The 18,997-nt window shown below is 46.4% G+C and overlaps 2 protein-coding genes across 8 annotated transcripts in view; one reads left to right on the top strand and one right to left on the bottom strand.

The window, feature by feature from the left end:
* The first annotated feature begins 359 nt into the window (after positions 1–359).
* On the top strand, positions 360–4,702 carry Alkbh2 (alkB homolog 2, alpha-ketoglutarate dependent dioxygenase). Of its 5 annotated transcripts, XM_015500266.2 has the most exons (5): positions 496–718; positions 1,414–1,509; positions 1,698–2,168; positions 3,238–3,436; positions 4,381–4,702. In XM_015500266.2, exons 3-5 carry the CDS (start codon positions 1,889–1,891, stop codon positions 4,682–4,684), a joined length of 783 nt encoding a protein of 260 aa, XP_015355752.1. In that variant the 5' UTR covers positions 496–718; positions 1,414–1,509; positions 1,698–1,888; the 3' UTR covers positions 4,685–4,702. The 5 variants fall into 5 exon arrangements, with proteins under 5 accessions (XP_048640956.1, XP_015355752.1, XP_048640958.1 ...); XM_048784999.1 differs by lacking the exons at positions 496–718; positions 1,414–1,509 and adding an exon at positions 360–489; XM_048785001.1 differs by lacking the exon at positions 1,414–1,509 and having other exon boundaries at positions 3,334–3,436.
* Positions 4,703–4,822: 120 nt separating this feature from the next.
* Usp30 (ubiquitin specific peptidase 30) overlaps positions 4,823–18,997 on the bottom strand; it is a 32,737-nt gene continuing 18,562 nt past the window's right edge. For 2 of the 3 annotated variants that reach the window (XM_015500264.2, XM_015500263.2), the window contains exons 8-13: positions 12,112–12,171; positions 11,502–11,588; positions 10,818–10,898; positions 10,506–10,725; positions 8,359–8,479; positions 4,823–7,508 (exon numbers count right to left, since the gene is read on the bottom strand). In XM_015500264.2, coding sequence (XP_015355750.1) covers positions 7,244–7,508; positions 8,359–8,479; positions 10,506–10,725; positions 10,818–10,898; positions 11,502–11,588; positions 12,112–12,171 — 834 coding nt within the window. In that variant the 3' untranslated portion in view covers positions 4,823–7,243. The remainder of the gene's footprint in view (positions 7,509–8,358; positions 8,480–10,505; positions 10,726–10,817; positions 10,899–11,501; positions 11,589–12,111; positions 12,172–18,997) is intronic. The other variant, XM_015500265.2, reaches the window with a different exon arrangement.

Raw genomic sequence — 18,997 nt, 5'->3', positions numbered from 1 at the left:
CCCCCCGTTTGCAACTTTTTGTGCTATAAAACCTTGTTCCTGGAGAGCTGGGGGGCTGATCTCTATCCCAGGGTTTTGGAGAGAAACAGTCCTGGCCAGCTCCAGTGTACACAAATAAAAGCTTGCTTTAATTTGATTTAAAATTGGAGTCGGTGGTCTTTTCTTTGCGTCGTGTTTCAACAGTGATTATAAAGTATTGTAGCTTTGTCAAAATTTGCATAACTGTATACTAAGAAGTTTTAAAACAAAGCCCCCAACTTCATTGCAACTTCCTCTCTTGGCAGGGGTTGTAGTCCCCACTTTACAGATGAGGCAATTAAGCCCAAATGCGGCAGACATTGCCGGGCACAGAGCAGTGCCTGCGATGCATCCAGGGGCCGACAGGTGGCGCCAGGAGGTCAGCAGCCACTGAGTTTACCAATGCGCCTGCGCTTCCCAGCTTGCCCCCGGAGACCTACGCGCAAGCGCGACTGAGCTGCCGCGGGCGGGGTGAGTGTGTTTTCCCGCCGGCCTGGACGTGCTGTGGTGTTTTCCTGGTTCTGAGCCACGCAGGGGCGGTCCGGGGGTGTAAAGAGAGCTCTCCAGCTCCCACCGCACGCACGTGTTACGGTTCTTATTTTCTATCATAAGGGGAGGAGGGTTTGACCGTCATTAATTGACATTTGGATTCCGGGTCTTTTCCCCTTGAGAGTCGCCGTATCGACCTGTTTTAATGCTGGTGAGAAAGAGGGAAGCCAGGAGTCTCTTCCTCAGCAAAGTGGACAGGAATAGAGAACTGCATTTGTGGGTGATTTTGACAAAACTCCCTGTCCCCTCCCTCTGGGCGTCATTTTCCCTGTCTGGAGTTTCCAAACTTGACTGCAAATACTGATTCCCACGGGGAGGCGTGTTCTTTAAAAATTTTCCGCGTGGGGGTGAAGTGCAAGTGTCAGGTTTTGACACCGCCGGTTATCCGTGTCCTGCTTCCCACACGTTGAGGTCTGAACATTAGAGAAGCAGCCGGGGCAAGCGTATGAAGCAGGGGTTTATTTAAAAGGGGGGGAACACCGACTTTTCCAGGGAGGAGAAGGGGCCACAGCTGGTATCCCAAGAGGCGAGGTGTTCTGTCCTTTTTATATGTCTCGGGCTTCCTTTGATCTCCAGCCTTTCCTCCCTAATCTTTCTCTTTCCTGCAGCCAGGACTAGTCCCAGGAATGCTCCGTGGGTGGCCAAAAGGTGGGAAATAGGTGGGCTGAGGGGGAGGGCAGGATGGAGTAGACAGGACACATTAACAACCTTACAGCTCCCTGTAGGGAGGGGAAGTTCCTGGGACAGGTTACCTTGGCAACAGGTTGGAGCAGGGGCAGGTTCTTGATAAGACCCCTCAGGGGACAGTCTCCAGCTTCCCAGACTCACTCAAAATTGGCCTCCTAGATCCGACCTGACTCCGTTTACCTGTCTACACTGACTGCCTGTCTGATTCCGGCTTCAGTTTTTGCAAGCTTTTCAGCTGATTGCTTTTCTCACCTGGTTGGTATTTTTGTTTGTTGTTTATTTTTTGTGAGCTCAGGAGTGAACCCAGTTGCTTACACAATGCTCTAAGCACATGCTGTACCACTAAGCCACACTCCTAGCCGGCGGTTTTGATGTGCTGCCTGAAGACTCTGGCCAGAAAGTCCCTAGGGCTCTTCCAGCTGAAACTGTTTCCTTTGTTGCAGACCCTGAGATTGAACCCAGGAACTCGCACATTCTAGACACCGAAGGGTCCTTCCACTGAGCTCCATCCCCAAATAGAAGCATTGCTGTGAGACCACTTCAAAACCGACCTATTGAGTTTTCATCAGGGAAAGAGCTTGGGCACTCTTCCTGGGTGTCTTGTTGCTGACATCCTCTTCTGTGGAAGGAAGGGATGGACAGATTCCTGGGGAAGGAGGTTCAAGGGAGCCTTTTGGGAAAGCCGGAGGAGCAAGAGCAGAGCACAGAAGAAGGAGCTACCCTGGGCGACGACAAAGGACACACAAGGAAGAGGCCCAGGACAGACCCCCCGGGGAATGCCACCCACTTGGCAGGCCCCAGCTGGCGACACATTCGAGCCGAGGGCCTGGACTGCGATTACACAGTCTTGTTTGGCAAAGCGGAGGCAGACGAGATTTTCCGACAGTTGGAGGAAAAAGTGGAATATTTTACAGGTAAGCAGAAGATGTGTGTGTGGGTTTCAAGGCTTGTTTCCTACAACCCATGATGTTATATTAGGAGAAATCTGACCTTCAGGGCCATTACTGATGGGCTTGCTAATGGAGTCAACAAATACTCTCTGTGCCATTCTGGGCTTGAGATACAACCTGGGAAAAACAGGATCGCCTGGCCACTGACCGTTGACCAGAGTGCATCTACCTGGCTACTGACTAGAATCACCTGGGAAAGTTCAAAAGCAATCATAGAAAAAACCCAAAGCTGAAGCTGAGGCTGTTGCCCAGTGGTAGAGAGCTTGCATGAGGCCCTGGGTTTGANTGGGAAAGTTCGAAAAGCAATCTGAAAAAACCCCAAAAGCTGAAGCTGAAAGGGCTTGTTTGCCCCACGTGGTAAGAAAAAGGAGCCTTGCATGAGGCCCTGGGTTTGATCCCCAGTAAATTGGAAAAAAAAAAAAAAAAAAAAGCTGGGTTCTACAGGAGACCTAGTGAATCAGGATAGCTGGGGTCCAGCCTGGGCATCAGTGTTTTTAAAAAGGCTTCCAGGACAGGAAAGTGGTAGAACGTAGTTCTGGGGTATATGTTGCTACTCTACACTCTCATGGGGGCCCACTCTGCAGTCTGGTTTCTAAGGCGTTTCCAGGTGATGAGGAGGCTGCTGGTCTGGGAACCATAGGCTAAGAACCCCCCATGATGCCTCACGGGATCTGGCCCAGCATGAGCTGCACAATCTCCGCCTTCCATGGAGTGACAGGTTGACACAAATTGCCTATCATGAAAACCTCATTGTGCTCAGAGTTCAGTCTCTGTTCTGCTCCTAAAGGCAATTAAATTACCGTGTTCAAGAATTGACCTCAGAAAGAAGGGCAAGAGTGGCTTTACATAAAACTTTGGCAAGCCACAGTGATTTTTGAGGAGGGGTATTACAGGACAGGGCATTTCGTGACACTGGAGGACAGAGGGACATGCTATTCCTGTTTTCCTTCCCTTGCTCTCCCGAGTACTCAGCAGGTGTGTCGCCTGCCTCTCTGGGTCCGAGGGTCTGGCACTGCTGTTTTTTTCTGCACAGGTGCACTGGCCAGGGTCCAGGTATTTGGGAAGTGGCACAGTGTGCCAAGGAAGCAAGCCACATATGGTGACGCTGGACTGACCTACACGTTTTCAGGCCTTACGCTGTCTCCAAAGCCCTGGATCCCAGTTCTAGAGTGCATCCGGGATCGTGTCTCTGGCTTGACAGGACATACCTTCAACTTCGTGCTCCTCAACAGGTGACGCCTCCCTTGTCTGGTGGAGTAAGTTTTATAGCGTTCTGTCTCCTCTAAAAGGAAGTGTTCAGGGCTCCCCCATATTTGGTCCTGCACAGCAAACCATCCAGTAGCACACAAGGGACATCATGGTGGGAGGACGCAAGCCCAGTCGTCCTTCAGGGAGCTCAGGCAGCAGCAGGAGGGAAGGGTGATTAACTCCTGGACAGACAGCTGGGCAGGGTCATTTGAGACCCTGGGGAGTGTGGTGGGGACAGTCAAGCAGGCTGATTTGAATGAGTAGCTGAGGAAAGGTTGGGGCTCAGGGTTTCTGAGCAGCAGCAGGACTGTGAACATCATAGGCTGGGTAATTTGTTGCCCAAGGCTGATCTGTGCATTGTAGGACTGAGAGCGTCCCTGGCCCATCAGGGGATGCCAGTAGCACCTTATGCCATCAGAGCAGCCAGAAATGTGTCCAGACATTGCCCAGCATCTCCTGGGGCAACATCACCCTGGCTGAGAACCCTGGGCAGAGGAGAAGGACCCACTTTAGATGAGATGGTTAGAGAAGGGCTCCTGGAGACACCTGAGCTGGTAACTAACTGGAGACCTCAGGCCAGGCACCCAGAGAAGCCCAGAGCACCTGTGGAGCAGGAATACTTCTGGTGTGGCCAGAAAGCAATGAGTAAGGGAGGAAGGGATGCGGGGTGCTCTTGAGTGGCCAGGGGCCAGAATGTGCCAGGAACAGGAGTTTATTCTGTATGGAGGGAGGAAATCCTTTTACGTGACAGGAAGTTTTCCATGCATGAGCCAGGGGCTGATGAGATGTGCTGTCGGCCTGCTTTAGGAGAGGTTACCCATGCATATGCCCCAGGTTGGCCTCACCTGCAGAGCCAGGGAGGCGCTCAGGCCCTGCAGGGACAGCCTCCAGAAGGTCATTCTGAGCGGTGCCTGTTTTCTCATTGCAGGTACAAAGATGGCTGTGACCACATTGGGGAGCATCGAGATGATGAGAGAGAACTGGCGCCCAGGAGCCCCATCGCCTCTGTCTCCTTTGGTGCCTGCAGGGACTTCTGCTTCCGGCACAAGGACTCCCGAGGGAAGAACCCCCGCCAGAAGCTAGAGGTGGTCCGGCTGCAGCTGGCCCACGGAAGCTTACTAATGATGAACCCCCCGACCAACGCCCACTGGTATCACAGTCTTCCCGTGCGCAAGAAGGTTCTGGCTCCACGGGTCAACCTGACATTTCGTAAAATTTTGCCTAAGAAATAAAAACGTTTTTAACATGTTTCTTTTTGTGTTTTTTTTTTTGTCTGAGAGGGAGCTGGTGTTTCTTTACCAATAGAGAACACAGGAGCAGGTTAAGGAAAGCATAGTGAATTACAAAAGAATACCAGTTGATTTTTTTCTTAACAAAATGATTCTTTTATTGCTATAATACATAGCAGATACAAAAGTACCTTTAGCAAATACATAAATCAGTTATTATAGCCTAGACTACTAGTTTAACTTAGGCTTTTCCAAAAAGAAGCTACTGACTTTGTAAATAACTTAAAACAAGAAATCAGATGATTCTGCCGCTACTTAATGCCTAATAATTTACAAAATGAGGAAGTTAGCGTTCAGACAGGTTGTCATTCACATTTACAGCCTTCACTCACACCCCAGCCTCTGGCCAAGGAGCTCCTCCCAGCCCGCTGTCTGGAGGCCCATCCTCGCATGCATCTCTCTGATGCCAGTTTCCCGGGGTTGCAGAACAGCAGTTACTCAGAGCTACAACTGTGCAGTGCAGCTCACGGTCACACGACCTGGTGTTTATGTCACTGGATTTAGATAAACAGGTGCATTCAGTTCCACATCAACACTGAGGTCTGCAGTGCACGGACCAGGTGGTTCAAGCTCCTGCTTTCACACTGACATTGGTGGCTCCGAGAACCTTCACAGTATATTCTATTGGCAGGGAGAGTCCCCAAGTCCTTAGGATGCACACTGGCCCAGCTGAATGGTGACCACCTGGGCTTCTTGCACTGTCAACTAATGCCAGCGCACATCTGGAAGCTCACCCCAGGTGGAGGGAGCACAGTTCTTTTATTTATTTTTTTGGTACCACTGAGCCCCATCCCCAGCCCTATTTTGTATTTTATTTAGAGACAGGGTCTCGCTGAGTTGCTCAGCACCTCGCCGTGGCTGAGGCTGGCCTTGAACTCACCATCCTCCTGCCTGAGCCTCTGGAGTCCAGGGGCATGCCCAGCAGGAGCACAGTTCTTGGCCTGACTTCTGGTGATCTTTTGTATTGGTCTGATTCCAAATGTTTTCTCTGAAGAGTTAGCTTGAATTTGGTATCTTTTTTTAAAAATCACAAACCTAGCTTAAACTCGGTACTATTGTGTCATCAAAATTCCTTCAGCCCTGGGTTGCATTCATGAGACTTATCTGAAAAGGGAAGAAAATGCTCAATATACTCTTTTTGTATTAGGCTACTGGGAATGAATAAATTTAGAATGTGGGCCAAAACAAAATGATGATGCCTAATGTTGGCTGTATTTGTGTTTCAGAAATCAAACCGCTTTCTTCCTTCTGTGGGAAGGACTGGAGTTTTGGGGGCGGGGGGTGTTGGTACCAGGCATTGAACCCAGGGGCACTAGACCACTGAGCCACATCCCCAGCCCTATTTTGCATTTTGTTTAGAGACAGGGTCTCACTGAGTTGCTTAGCGCCTCACTTTTGCTGAGGCTGGCTTTGAACTCTAGATCATCCTGTCTCAGCCTCCCGAGCTGCTGGGATGTTAGGCATGTGCCACTGCGTGTGGCAGGATTGAACTTTTCGGTCATCTAATCTAACCCTTCACTTTACAAATGAGGAAACAGGTCCAGCAAGACTGCAGCCCATATACAGAGCGCATCCTAATCCAGCTCTCCAGCTGAGGCAGGGATGAGCTCACACAGCCCCAAGACCCTGCCTGTAGGCCTTCAGAGCTCCTGCACAGGCAATAAATAACACAGAAGTAACTGTCCTCGTGTAATGGGTTTTCTACATGGCAGAAGACACAGGGGTTGCCCAGATACAGAGACGCTGTCCGGTCTGGCTGGCCACACGGTTTTCATAATGTACTAGGATCACATCTCTTGGTGTAGTACACAAAAGAGAAAAGCAACAAGCGTTTCACTTACATTGACTGACAAAGTCGTGACAGAGCGCCCGGGGCGGGGAGACTTGGCAGATGTGTCTTTAAGACATAGAAAGAATCAAAAGGTTAGAAAAAGGCGTACAAAGAGGGAGAGGAGCTCTTCAGGCATCTTGTAACTGCTCTTTGATATCCTCTGAGTGACCTGGAAGGAATAGGGCTTTCAAAAACTGTTTCTAGGACTCTTAGATCATGTCTCTTTCTCAGAATGGTTGGGCTACAAAAGCAATCGAAAGTGAAAGGCACTTTTTCTTCTAAATTGTTGCCTTTAATAATTTCACTAATTATGTCAACAATTTTTAGGGGCCTGCTTATTAAAAATAAAAAATCTATGTGGAAATGTCAGAGGATTAGGCAAAGGTGACTGCCCTCTGAGAACATCTAACATGTTACAATATAGAAAAGGTGGTTTCTGGAATCTGGTAGCTTTTAATTACTTGAATCAGATGAGTAAAAAGACACTCTAGACACAGGGATGCTCTCCGGCTCGCCGGCCCTTCCAGAGCTGCTAGCAGGGCCGGGGGTGGGGGGCTCCTCCACAGAGCCCTCTTTTGGAACACGCCGCAAGCTGCTTGCGCGACACACACAGCACAGCTGGCTTCTATCCTGGATGGCGCGAACGAGGCCATCAGCTTGGACCAGGGCAGTCACTCTTCAGACTTGTACTCCTGGCCCTGGTGCTGCACCCTGGAGAGGACCCGCTCGTAGAACAGCAGGTACGCGCTGGAGGACAGCACCTCCTGCAGGCTGGCCTTGCGGACAGTGTCGTCAGAGATCCACAGCCACTGGTTACTGGTTGACAGAGGGTTCTTGGCCGAAGGTGGGGACCGTCGGTAAGTGACAAAGTGTCCAGAGTGCATGTCTCCATGGTGGACGACCACTGCCATCAGCCGGAAGAGGTACGTGGAGGAGCTGAATGTGGGGGAGAAACGCCGGGTTCACAGTTAGGAGTCTCACACAGGCAGAAGGACAACAAGAACCCCAGGTGTTAAACACAGGGGGTCAGCACAGCAGTGCACTCACATGACACCACACCACAAAGCCATGGAAATACAGACCCCATTTACTGGTGAGGCAGGATGTCCACACTGAGGGTGGCGGGGAGAACCCTGAGTGTGCACAGGTGTATACACACAGACACACAGCACTTTTGTTTCGTGTTTTGAAAGGGGCCTCTCTGTGTTGACGAGGCTGGCCTGGAACATACACTTCAGAGTCTCCAGCAGCTGGATTACAGGTCCCTGCCCCCGCCTACACACAGCTCCTACAGTGTTGGACTCTACAGATGTAATGGGTTATCTAAGCAATCCAAGAAATTTAAAATTTTCTTCTTTATATACATACATATACACACATACGTATACATTCTATGTACTTTTTTTTTTGGGGGGGGGTACCAAGGATTGAACTCAGGGGCACTTGGCCACTGAGCCACATCCCCAGCCCTATTTTGTATTTAGTTAGAGACAGAGTCTCACTGAGTTGCTTAGCACCTCACTTTTGCTGAGGCTGGCTTTGAACTCTTGATCCTCCTGCCTCAGCCTCCCCAGCCACTGGGATTACAGGTGTGCACCACCAAGCCCAGCTTCTATGTACTTTTATAATTCCTAAATAGGAATGTGTAATAAAGTAAAATTCCACCTTAAAATTTAAAAAATTAATCTTTAAATTGTCATTAATTCATGTCGGTGAAAAGTTAGCGTCAGAAAGTGAGACAACGGCTCATGATGAATAAAGAACGTGTTTCTGAAGAGCAGCTCACCTGTAGTCAGGAACAACTGGGAGAGGAAAGGGCAATGGGGGTGGCAGGGTTGGCAACAAAGACGGGGAACAGGCGCCATTCATAAAAATCTGTGTTTTGGGGGCCCCTGGCTGATTCAGAACTGCAAGAGAAGAAGGCCTGAATCAGTGAACAAAGCAGTGGCTCTCAGCAAACAAATGTGGTTTTGACTGCCTTGGAAATGAGCTCCCTATAATGCCACAAAGAAAAGCAATAGTCCCTTTTGTACTAAAGTAATTCATAAAATTCCCTACCCTTCAGTCCCTATTTTAAATCCAAGTAGGAAAAGCGTATCAAGCCCCAGATCGAGTGCTGGCCTTGATAACTGTGTGGATCATTTAGACTCCCATTCCCCTTTGCAAACTACAGGTACCAAAGTAAAGCAGAACTTATTTACTTGGTACCAGGGACTGAACCCAGAGGTGCTTAGCCACTGAGCCACATCCCCAGCCCTTTTTCACTTAGAGACTGGGTTTCACAAGTTGCTAGGGCCTTGATGAGTTGCGGAGGCTGGCCTTGAACTTGTGATCCTCCTGCCTCAGGCTCCTGAGTGGCTGGGATTGCAGACAGGTGGCCCTGCGCCTGACAAGCAGGGGTTAATTTATTGGCTTTTGACTTGATCAAGGCCTCTCGACTTGGCACTACTGACGGACACTCAGGGCTGGGCAACTCTTCGTTGTGGGGGATGTGCTGTGTTACAGGGTGTTTTGTGACAGCCAAAAATGTCACTAGACATTGCCCAAAGTCTTCCATCGCTTCACACTGAGAACCACTGAAGTAAACATCGTCTTTTTAAAAAACCCTGTCTGCTTCTAAGGAACACCAACGTGTGGCAGCATTAACACTTATGAGTCGTGGGTAGCATCACTAGGGGGACATTTCCATCTCTTTTCGGCTCAAGCATCATGTCTAGTGGCTCTCATGCACCACGTAGTTCACGCTGGCATCTAGAACAGGGCTATGTGCTCTGGGCACCAGCAGGCTGCCCCTCAGTCAGGGCAGGTGCAGGCTGGGGCAAGAGAGCTGTGGTGCCAAACGAGGGCCAGGGACTGGCTTCCCTGCCTCAGGGTTCCTGATGTGAATCCAGGGCCTGGTGAGGGAGAACCAGGAACAGTCTCCTCGGATGAGGTCTGGCCAGGCCGTGCAATTGTGGTTGTGAAAAAAGAACCAAAGGAGGGAGGGACCTCAGTCCACACAGTGTGGGAGTCCAGGAGGACAGTCCCAATCACCTGGGGGCAGCGTGCAGGGGATGGGTTCAGGCGTGGAGCCTACAAGTTGGTGGGTCTTCCCCACCTACAACTCCAAAGAACCCAATGGGCTGCACAAGACACCTTCAAACACCACCCGGACCCATACTGCAGGCCAGATTGCCAGTTGCTGGGTGCCCTGGGACCAACTGTGAACCACAGGGAGCCTCCAGTTTCTCATGGGTGACCTTGCCTAATGGGGACCCACTCAACAATTAACTTCAGATGAGGACAGTAACAGAATGAGATCAACAATCCAGGAAAAAGAACTGTGAACCCAAATAAGATTTCCCGTGATGTTCAGCCAGGATGTTTACCACCCCCCCTTGTGTAAATGGGATGACTTGTTTTAGGGGCGGGAGAAAGAAATGCAAATTCACTGGAATGGTCGGAGCCAATTACTGTTTAGTCCAAAGATGAAAAAGCAAGTCTGCAATCTTGAGCTTTCCTTCTGTACTTTTTCATCTATAATGGAATTTTAAGAACTTTTTCTCATTACTGTGTAATTTTGTGTGTGTGTGTGGGTGGTGGATTCTGGAGATTGAACCCCAGGCCTTACGCATGCCAGGCAAGCGTCCTGCTACTGAACTACATCCCCAGCCCTCATTACTGTTCAATTTTAACCTCTTTAAGAAATCTTGGCTGGGGTGTAGCTCACGGGTACCACACCTGCTTAGAATGCGTGAGGTCCAGGGTGGGATCCAGCACCAGCACCACACACAGAAACAAACAAAAACCCCTTTTCTACCCCCGAACCTGCTGTTCCCAAGAATTCTGAGTAACACTGTATAAGCCTTGTGCTCAGATTATGGGGAAGCCAGAATGTGGTGCTGCCAAACCCCTGCTCTGTGCTGACGAAAGGTGGCTGCTTCGGGCACACACCTGGTTTGGGGGCAGCCGGCCCGTCCTGCAGTTCCAGCGCAGGCCCCGGGCTCTCCTTCAGTTTAGGGTGGTGCTGACTGGGCCTGTGGCCCAGGAGCCGGTACTTGTAGATGTCCATCATCAGGAACTCATTAAACTGCACGTGCTCGTGCCGCTTCAGAGGCGTGCCGTGACTGGACCAGCTCAGCCGCTGCAGGTGGATGCAGAGACACTGCGGGAGCTGCGGAGGGAGAGAAAAGGGCGGTACGTTTCAGGGTGGGACACAGGGATCCCTGCAAAGCAAAGTCAAGCTGGTACGAGGGGTGGGCTCACCTTCCCTAGTTTTAACTGTTTAACAAAAGTGGTCCTCTGGTGCTCCACCTTTTCCCCATTCAAGGTTCCTTTTGCCTCAATCTGAAATGGAAGTAACAACATTTCTCTGTGAAAACCCTGAGCAGGACTTCTCCGGAGGGCAGCGACCGGGCTGGGGCATCTGACTGGCACTGGACTGCTACCTGCTGAAATCAACTCAGCTGCCCAGTTATTTGCAAACTGTTCCCACTGATCCTCTTGAATGTTAAATAACAGTAGCCATGGAGGGAGGAGAAAAATGAGGAGTCAAAACTGAAACTCTGGCATGAAATCTATCTTGTCTTCAAAAATTCGGTCCACACAATTCCTCTCCATTCAAAGGGTGAAATGCAGTCACATGGGGACTCAGACGGACAGCACAGAGAAAAGGCAGGGCACGAGAGAAAGGGGAGTGGAGACAACTGCGTCTCCCAGCTCCAGCCTGACCTGCATGCTTCTCCTTTAAACACGCTATGGATGAGACGAAACTCATCTGGGAAACAAACTCCTTGGGCAGTCGCTTTCCAAACCAGGTCGGGTGGAAATGGCAGGGGCTGCACACATCCTCTGGGCTCAGGCAGTCAGAGGAGCTGAGGCCAGCGGTGTGAGGGGCACTACGGAAGCTCACGCGCCAGCTGAGAGATGCCACTGGGATTCAAGGCATACCTTTGTACAGTTGTCACACACAACATCGCGCACGGATTCCGAGGAGATGAAGTGGTGAAGGCAGTGGTCCAGGGTCAGGGGATGACCCTACAGCATGAGAAGAAAATTAGAATAATTCAAAGAAGAGCCGTACTGAACTCGCAGGTGGCTGGGTGGAGCTCAGAGCTGCCCAATTATTTGCAAATTCCAGGCAACAGAGCCCCGCAGACACAACTGGATGTCTCCTGCACAAAGGTGGAGCTCAAAGGATCTGGCACTGCGACTACTGACCTATCTAAGAGTACAAGGATAAAAGGCCGTGGAAAATTACGGACTTCCATGATTTGGAAGTCTAAATCTATGTTTTATGTGTCTTTAAATCTGAGGGGTGTGTGTGTGTGTGCACATGTGTGGTGTTTGATGAAAAAGCCAAATTTCCTGCAGCAAGACAAAAAACCTCCACGTTTTTCTCCCCCATGATCAGGCCCTGGTCCACACCCTGGAGTTAAGAATTGTGTGACTGACCACGTGTCTGAATAACACACAGGATCTGAGCTACATAAAGTGCCTTGAAGATCTTTCAGATTGAAATATTTGCAAAACATACCCCAAATCAACCAGAGGTACATACCCAAGTGGCAGCTGGAATACTTAGTGAAAGGCTATCAAAGGTATCAAATCGAACAGGACTCTGAAACAAATATTGCAGGAAAAAAAAAAAAAAACACCTTAGATTCCATGCAACAGATGGAATGTATGTGCCTGCGAGACACTTTAGTACATATTTATTCATTCAGCAGTACTGGGCATTGAACACAGGAGGACTTGACCACTGAGCCTCACCCAAGCCCTTTTCAGTTTTTATTTTGAGACTGCGTCTCTTTAAGTTGCTGAAGCTGGCCTTGAACTTGGGATCCTCCTGCCTCAGCCTCCCCAGTTGCTAGGATTACAGGCATGAATTGCTGTTCCTGGTTTAATTTAATTTAGATGCTCACATTTAACATAAGAAAACATAATGTGCTCAGAAGAAAATTCTATTAACAACAACCTTATAAACCTAAGCACTGTGGGGGGGTGTAGCTCAGCACAGAGCACTTATTCTGCATACACGCTTGAGGCCCGGTTCACTCCCAGCACCACAGAAACAAAACAAATTCAACAGCAACAATAATACTAAAGAATAGCCTGAAAAAACTTTAAGATCACATACCTGACCCAGCAACATGGGGATCTTATCTAAGGAAATAACCATAGACATACTACAAGGACTTAGTTTCTGCCAGCTCTTAATTTGTAGAAGAACGTGTGATTATGTGAAATGATGTTTATATGATTAATTGAAAAAGTCAGATGATAAAACAGGATAAGCTCCCTGCTTTTGGTAGCAGCGGGGGAGCTTGGCTAGACGCATCCCTTTTCAGCCAACAACCATAAAACATGGACCCAGTAAAACAAAACCATCTGAATGATTGTCAGAAGCTGGCAGAAACTGAAATGACACGCCGTGTGCCCTATTTTGCCTGCTCTGCACAACGCCGGGTGGCAAAAGCAGCAATCCTTTTTTTTTTTTTTTAATAATTTTTATTTATTTTTATTGTTTAATTTTCGGCAGACGCAACATCTTTGTGTGTATGTGGTGCTGAGGATCGAACCCAGGCCGCACGCATACCAGGCGAGCGCGCTACCGCTTGAGCCACATCCCCAGCCCAAAAGCAGCAATCTTACAGGCCTGAGTTGTCAGAAGGCCAAGTTCAGGGCTGGTAAAAAGACACAGACAAATCCCAGAAAGAGGGCAGCCAAGAGAGGAGGAGCTCCAAAACCTGTGGGTAGACCTTGCCCAGTCTCAGAGCTGACCCTGGATGGCACCAGCTCAGGGCCGACTGCAGGGAGCCTGGCAAAAGGGAGCATCTGGAGGCTAAAACACCTGAGCAGAGACTCTGCTGCCCTCAGGCAGAGGAGGAAGGGTCTGGAATCTGAGCCCCGTCAAATGAACTGAGTGCCAGGGCAAAAGCCATTTTCCTTCAGAGAAACAACACAATCCAGTCTCTACTACAATATAAAATATGCAATAAAAATGACTGAATACACAGTACCAAGAAGGGAAAATGTGACCCATGGTGAAGTGAAAAGGAGGTGACCTAGATGTTGAAATTAGCCCACGAGGACCTCAGAGGTGTGATGTAAATATGCTCAAGTACAGAAAGGGGAAACATAGTTACAGTGCATGGACAAATGGAGACTATTGAAAAGAAGGAAATTCCATAACTAAAGAGAACTAAAATGGAAAACGTTCTGGACAGGCAAAGACCGAGGATGGAGGAGTCAGCAAACTTGAAGATGGGTCAATAGAAATGACTGAATTTGTAGAACACAGAGGGAAGAGACGATGAGAAATGAACATGGCATCAGTGACCCGGGGAACCACATCAGTAGCCCGGCGAGTCCACAACAGGCAAGACGACTGGGCAAACAACGGCCAAGCTCCAAACTTTGGTGGAACACAAAAACACAGATTGTAGGAACCCAGCAAACCCCAAGCAGGATAAATCTTAGGAAAACTCTATCTACACACAGGATGAACAAAAGAGAAAACCTTGTAAGTAGAAGCTTTAGAAAAATGATATTTTAAATTCAGAAGAAAATATGAATGACACACTTTTTGAAAAAAATGCCCAGAAGAAAACAATGTCTTTAAAATAACAAATTTAAAGTACACCAAAGCAAGATAAAAGCAACAAGGTCAACTCCAAATTCTATAGACAGCAAAATTATTCTAAAAGAGCGAAACAATAATACTTTCATAGACATGAAACACCAATGAGTCTGCCACCAGTAGACCCACAAGAAATGTGAAGGGGATTTTTTGAGGCTGAAAAGAAAAAACATCAAATGGTTTTAGATCTATAGGCAACAACAAAGAACACCAAAAATGGTAAATATGAAATATTTTCCCTTCAATTTGTTAAAAACACATCTAAGTATTTAAAGCATGTTATAACCCAATATTGTGGAGTTTATAATGTCTGTAGATATGATAAAAGCAGCACAAAAGACTGGATAGCAAAAGTTCTCACACACACACCCTGTTTTTGATGTTCTTCAATGTTTCCTACAGATCTTTTTTGGGGGGGTACCAGGATTGAATGCAGGGGCACTAGACCACTGAGCCACATCCCCAGCCCTAGTTTGTATTTTAATTAGAGACAGGATCTCACTGAGTTGCTCAGTACCTCACTTTGCTGAGACTGGCCTTGAACTCTCGATCCTCCTGAGCACTGGGATTACAGGCATGCTCTACTGCGCCTGGCTCTGTTTCCTGTAGATCTAAGTCCATTTGATGTTTTTTTCCCTTCAGCCTAAAATGATCCCAAATTAACATTTCTTATAGGTCTAGTTGTGGCAGATACACTGATATTTCATGTCTATAAAAATATTTTGATCAGCTCTAACTTTTGAAGAATACATATATGTATATATGAACATACACACATATATACACAGATGTGTGTGTATGTATATATATATATTCACACACACACACATACATACATGTATACACACTTTTTGTTGTTGTTGTTTGTTTTTATGTGGTGCTGAGGATGGAACTCAGGTTCTCAACTGTCCTAAGCAAGCACTTTACCACTGAGCAACAACCCCAGTCCCACATCCCTGGCCCTTTTTATTTTTTATTTTGAAATAGGGTCTCACCAAGTTTCTGAGGGTCTTGCTCAGTTGCTGAGACTGGCCTCGAATCTGCCATCCTCCTGCCTCAGCCTTCCAAGTCTCTGGGATTACAGGTTTGTGCCACCACATCCAGCAAAATTATATATTTTTAAACATTCCAATACTTTACATAAAAGAGTAGATATTGACTCTAAATAGGCTATGATATGGGTAAAATTACATGAGTAATCACATATACACACAAAAGGCCAATAACAGAATTCCAAAAAGTATTGATCAACCCTAAAGAAGCCAGAAAGAAGAAACAGAGGAACAAGAAATGTGTAAGCCATATAGAAATATGTAAGACAATTTACAAAACAAATGGTAAAGTGGCAGACCTGAATCTAAGCATATGAATACTTACAATAAATGTAAATGGACTAAACACTCCAATTAAAAGGCAGATTCTCAAGCTGAATAAAAGAGCAAGACCTAATCATATCTATCTATAAAATCTATACTTTAACTACAAAGACAAAGGTTGAAAATATGAAGAAAGAAAAGGACATACCAAAAAAACACTAGAAAGATGAAAATGAATCAAACAGACTTGATTTCATGGAAGTAGATGAGTCAGAGATGAAGAGGACATTTTATTAAGACAGTAAGAGTCAATTTCTCATAATATATATGCTTGTGCACCAATAAAAGATGTGGAAAAGGGCTGGGTCTGTGGCTCAGTGGTAGAAAGCTTGCCTAGCACATATGAGGCATTGGGTTCAATCCCCAGCACCACATAAAAATAAATAAATAGAATAAAGATATTGTAACCATCTACAATAAAAATATTTTTAAAAATGTGGAAAAAGTATGTGTGCCTGTATCTCATAGCAAAGTGTAAACAGAACCATGAACTAAGGAAAGAAACAAAAATTCTATCAAATATTTAAGGAAGAAATAATACCAATGCTAAACAAAATTGTTCAGGAACAGAGGGAACACCTCTTATTTCATGAGGCCAGCATGATCCTAGCAAAGTCTGATGAAGACATTACAAGAGAAGAAAATTGAAACATTAACCTTCCTCATAAACAGCCACATAGCCTTTAGAAAATATTAGAAATCATGTCCAGCAGAACATCATAATCAAACGAGTTTTTCCCAGAAAATTCAAGGCTGGTTTAATGCTAGAAAATTTTAAAACTGCCTTTTCACACATTAATGGGATAAAAGAATAAAATATGATCATCTCAACAGACATGGGAAAAGCATGACAAAATTCAGTCATTAGTCCCTGTAAAAACTTGCAGCAGGGCTGGGCTGTGGCTGAGTGGCAGAGCACTTGCCTCGCATGTGTGAGGCACTGGCTTCGATCCTCAGCATCACATAAAAATAAATAAAAATAAAGATACTGTGTCCATCTACAGCTAAAAAAATATTTTTAAAAAAACTCACAGCAAACTAGGAACAGCAGGAAACTTTCTCAGTACAATAAAGCTAATACCAATCTTAGTTATAAAACACCAAAGACTTGGTTCTTAAGATTTGAAACAAAACAAGGATGTCTGCAATGGCCACTCTTGAGCAACTCTATTCAGAGGTCCTTGCCAGAACAGAAGGCAGAGAAAATAAATAGGTAAACAGCGTGAAGATTGGGCAGGAAGAACTAACAGTGTTCACGTCCACAGACATGATTATATACATATGATCTACAACAAAACTTCCACAACTGACACATGAAGCTTTCTCAAGATACAAGGTTCATAAACAACTGTGTTTTTATAAACTACTACTGGCAAACAACCAGGAAATAATTTTTGGGTTTGGTACTGAGGAACGAACCCAGAGCCCCACATGTGCTAGGCAAGCACTCTACCACTGAGCTGTATCCCCTACCCTTTTTATTTTATTTTGAGATAGGGTCTCACTAAGTTGCCCAGGCTGGCTTTGAACTTGCAATCCTCCTACCTCAGCCTCCTGAGTAGCTGAGATTACAGGTGTGTGCCATCTCACTTGGCTGGGAAATCAGAAAAGTTTAATTCCACTTCACAATAGCTTTAACATAAAAATAAAATGCAAAGAAAAAAATAGGAGGGAAGAGTGGGTGACTTATAAAATAAGGCATGTCAAGGATCTGTGGTATATCAGCCTTATTTTTTTTTTCAACACCTCAGTCCTCAAGGTAACTTCAATCAAAACAAGACAGCAAAGGAAATAAACAATAAAACAAAAAGGTAACATGCAGAATGGCTGGAAATATTTGCAAGCGATGAATCTGAAAAGGGATTAATATCTAAAATGAAGGAACTCATACAAGTCAACAATAAAAAAAGAAAACTCCCCCCAAAACAAACAAGACAAGTAACATCATTAAAAATTGGGCAAAGGACCTGTAAACATTTCTCCAAAGGTGACAGAGATATGGCCAACAGGGCCCTGAGTGCTCGACATCACTACTCGTCAGGGAAACGCAAATCTAGACCCCAACGCCACATCGCCTCACACCTATTTGGAAGGTTGTCATTAAAAAGACAAGAGACACCAAGTGCTGGCAAGGTGTGGAGGATGGGGAACTCCTTACGCTGTTGTGGGAATGCAAACTGACGCAGCCTTCAGGGAAAACCGTGGAGACCCCTCAAAAAGTTGAAAATAGAATTACCATGTGCCCCAGGAATTCCTCTTCTGGGCAGATACCCAGAGGAGACAGAATCACCCCTCGGCATTAGTCCGGAAGGCCAAGATTCCAAAACTATCTAGGTGTCTATCAGTAGATGGGTGGAAAAAGAAAATGTACAAATACGTACAGCAGAACAGTACTGACTATAAAAAGAAGGAAACCCTGCCATTTTGTGATACCGCAGGTGCACCCAGGGGACATTACATGCTGACTGACATAATCCAGACACAAAAAGACAAATACCACATGACCACGCTACAGTGTGAATCTAGACTCCAAAGTCGAATTTACAGAAGCAGAGAGTAGAATGGTGACTGCCAAGGCAGGAGTGCCGGGGACACTGCCACAAACCTCCAGCTACGAGGCTCACGGTCCGGGTCCTGCACACAGCACGGTGACTACAGCTTGTATGGTACTGTGTCCTGTTTTCTGAGATAGGAATTCAAGTGCCTTTACTGCACATACACGAAAAGGTGACCACACCAGGAGATGCATGTGTTGAACAGTGTGACTGTGGTGACCATCTCACAGGGCACACGATTATCAAGCCATTGCTTTATACACCTTAAATAGACACGATTTCATCAGTTATGCCTCAGTAAAGCAGGGAAAACACCTATAGAGAGACACTACTCCACAGCTATAAGGACGGCTGCAATCAAAAGTCAGCCTGCGCAGGGGCGGTGAGCTGTGAAGAACGGGAGCCCTCAGCATGCGGCTGGGGGAGAGTCAGTGGTGCAGCCACCTTAGAAAAGACCAGCAGTTTCTCAAAAGGTTAAAATGGAATTACCACATCAGGCAGCAATTCCACTCCTAGGTGTATATATACACCCAACTAAAATGAAAACATATTTCTACATAAAAGTTTGCACACAATGCAAACCCACCATGAACATCCATAGAATGGGACTCTAACTAGAATAAGATATATCCCATGCTTGTATGATTTTTTTCAAAATGGATTCTGCTGTCATGTATAACTAAAAGGAACCAATTAAATAAACAACAACGTGTAAACAACACTTTCCAAAATGAAAACAATCCAAATGCCCATCAATTGATGGATTTAATAAACAAAATGTGGTTTATCTGCAATGCAATATTATTTGGCAATAAACAGAAATGCAGTCGTACACGCTACAATGTGGAAGAATCTTGAAAATATTATGCTAAT

Source organism: Marmota marmota, unplaced genomic scaffold, assembly GCF_001458135.2.
Source record: "Marmota marmota marmota unplaced genomic scaffold, marMar, whole genome shotgun sequence".
Classification (NCBI taxonomy): Eukaryota; Metazoa; Chordata; class Mammalia; order Rodentia; family Sciuridae; genus Marmota; species Marmota marmota.
The sequence above is the reverse complement of the archived record's forward strand: the minus strand, read 5'-3'. Positions and strand labels throughout refer to the sequence as shown.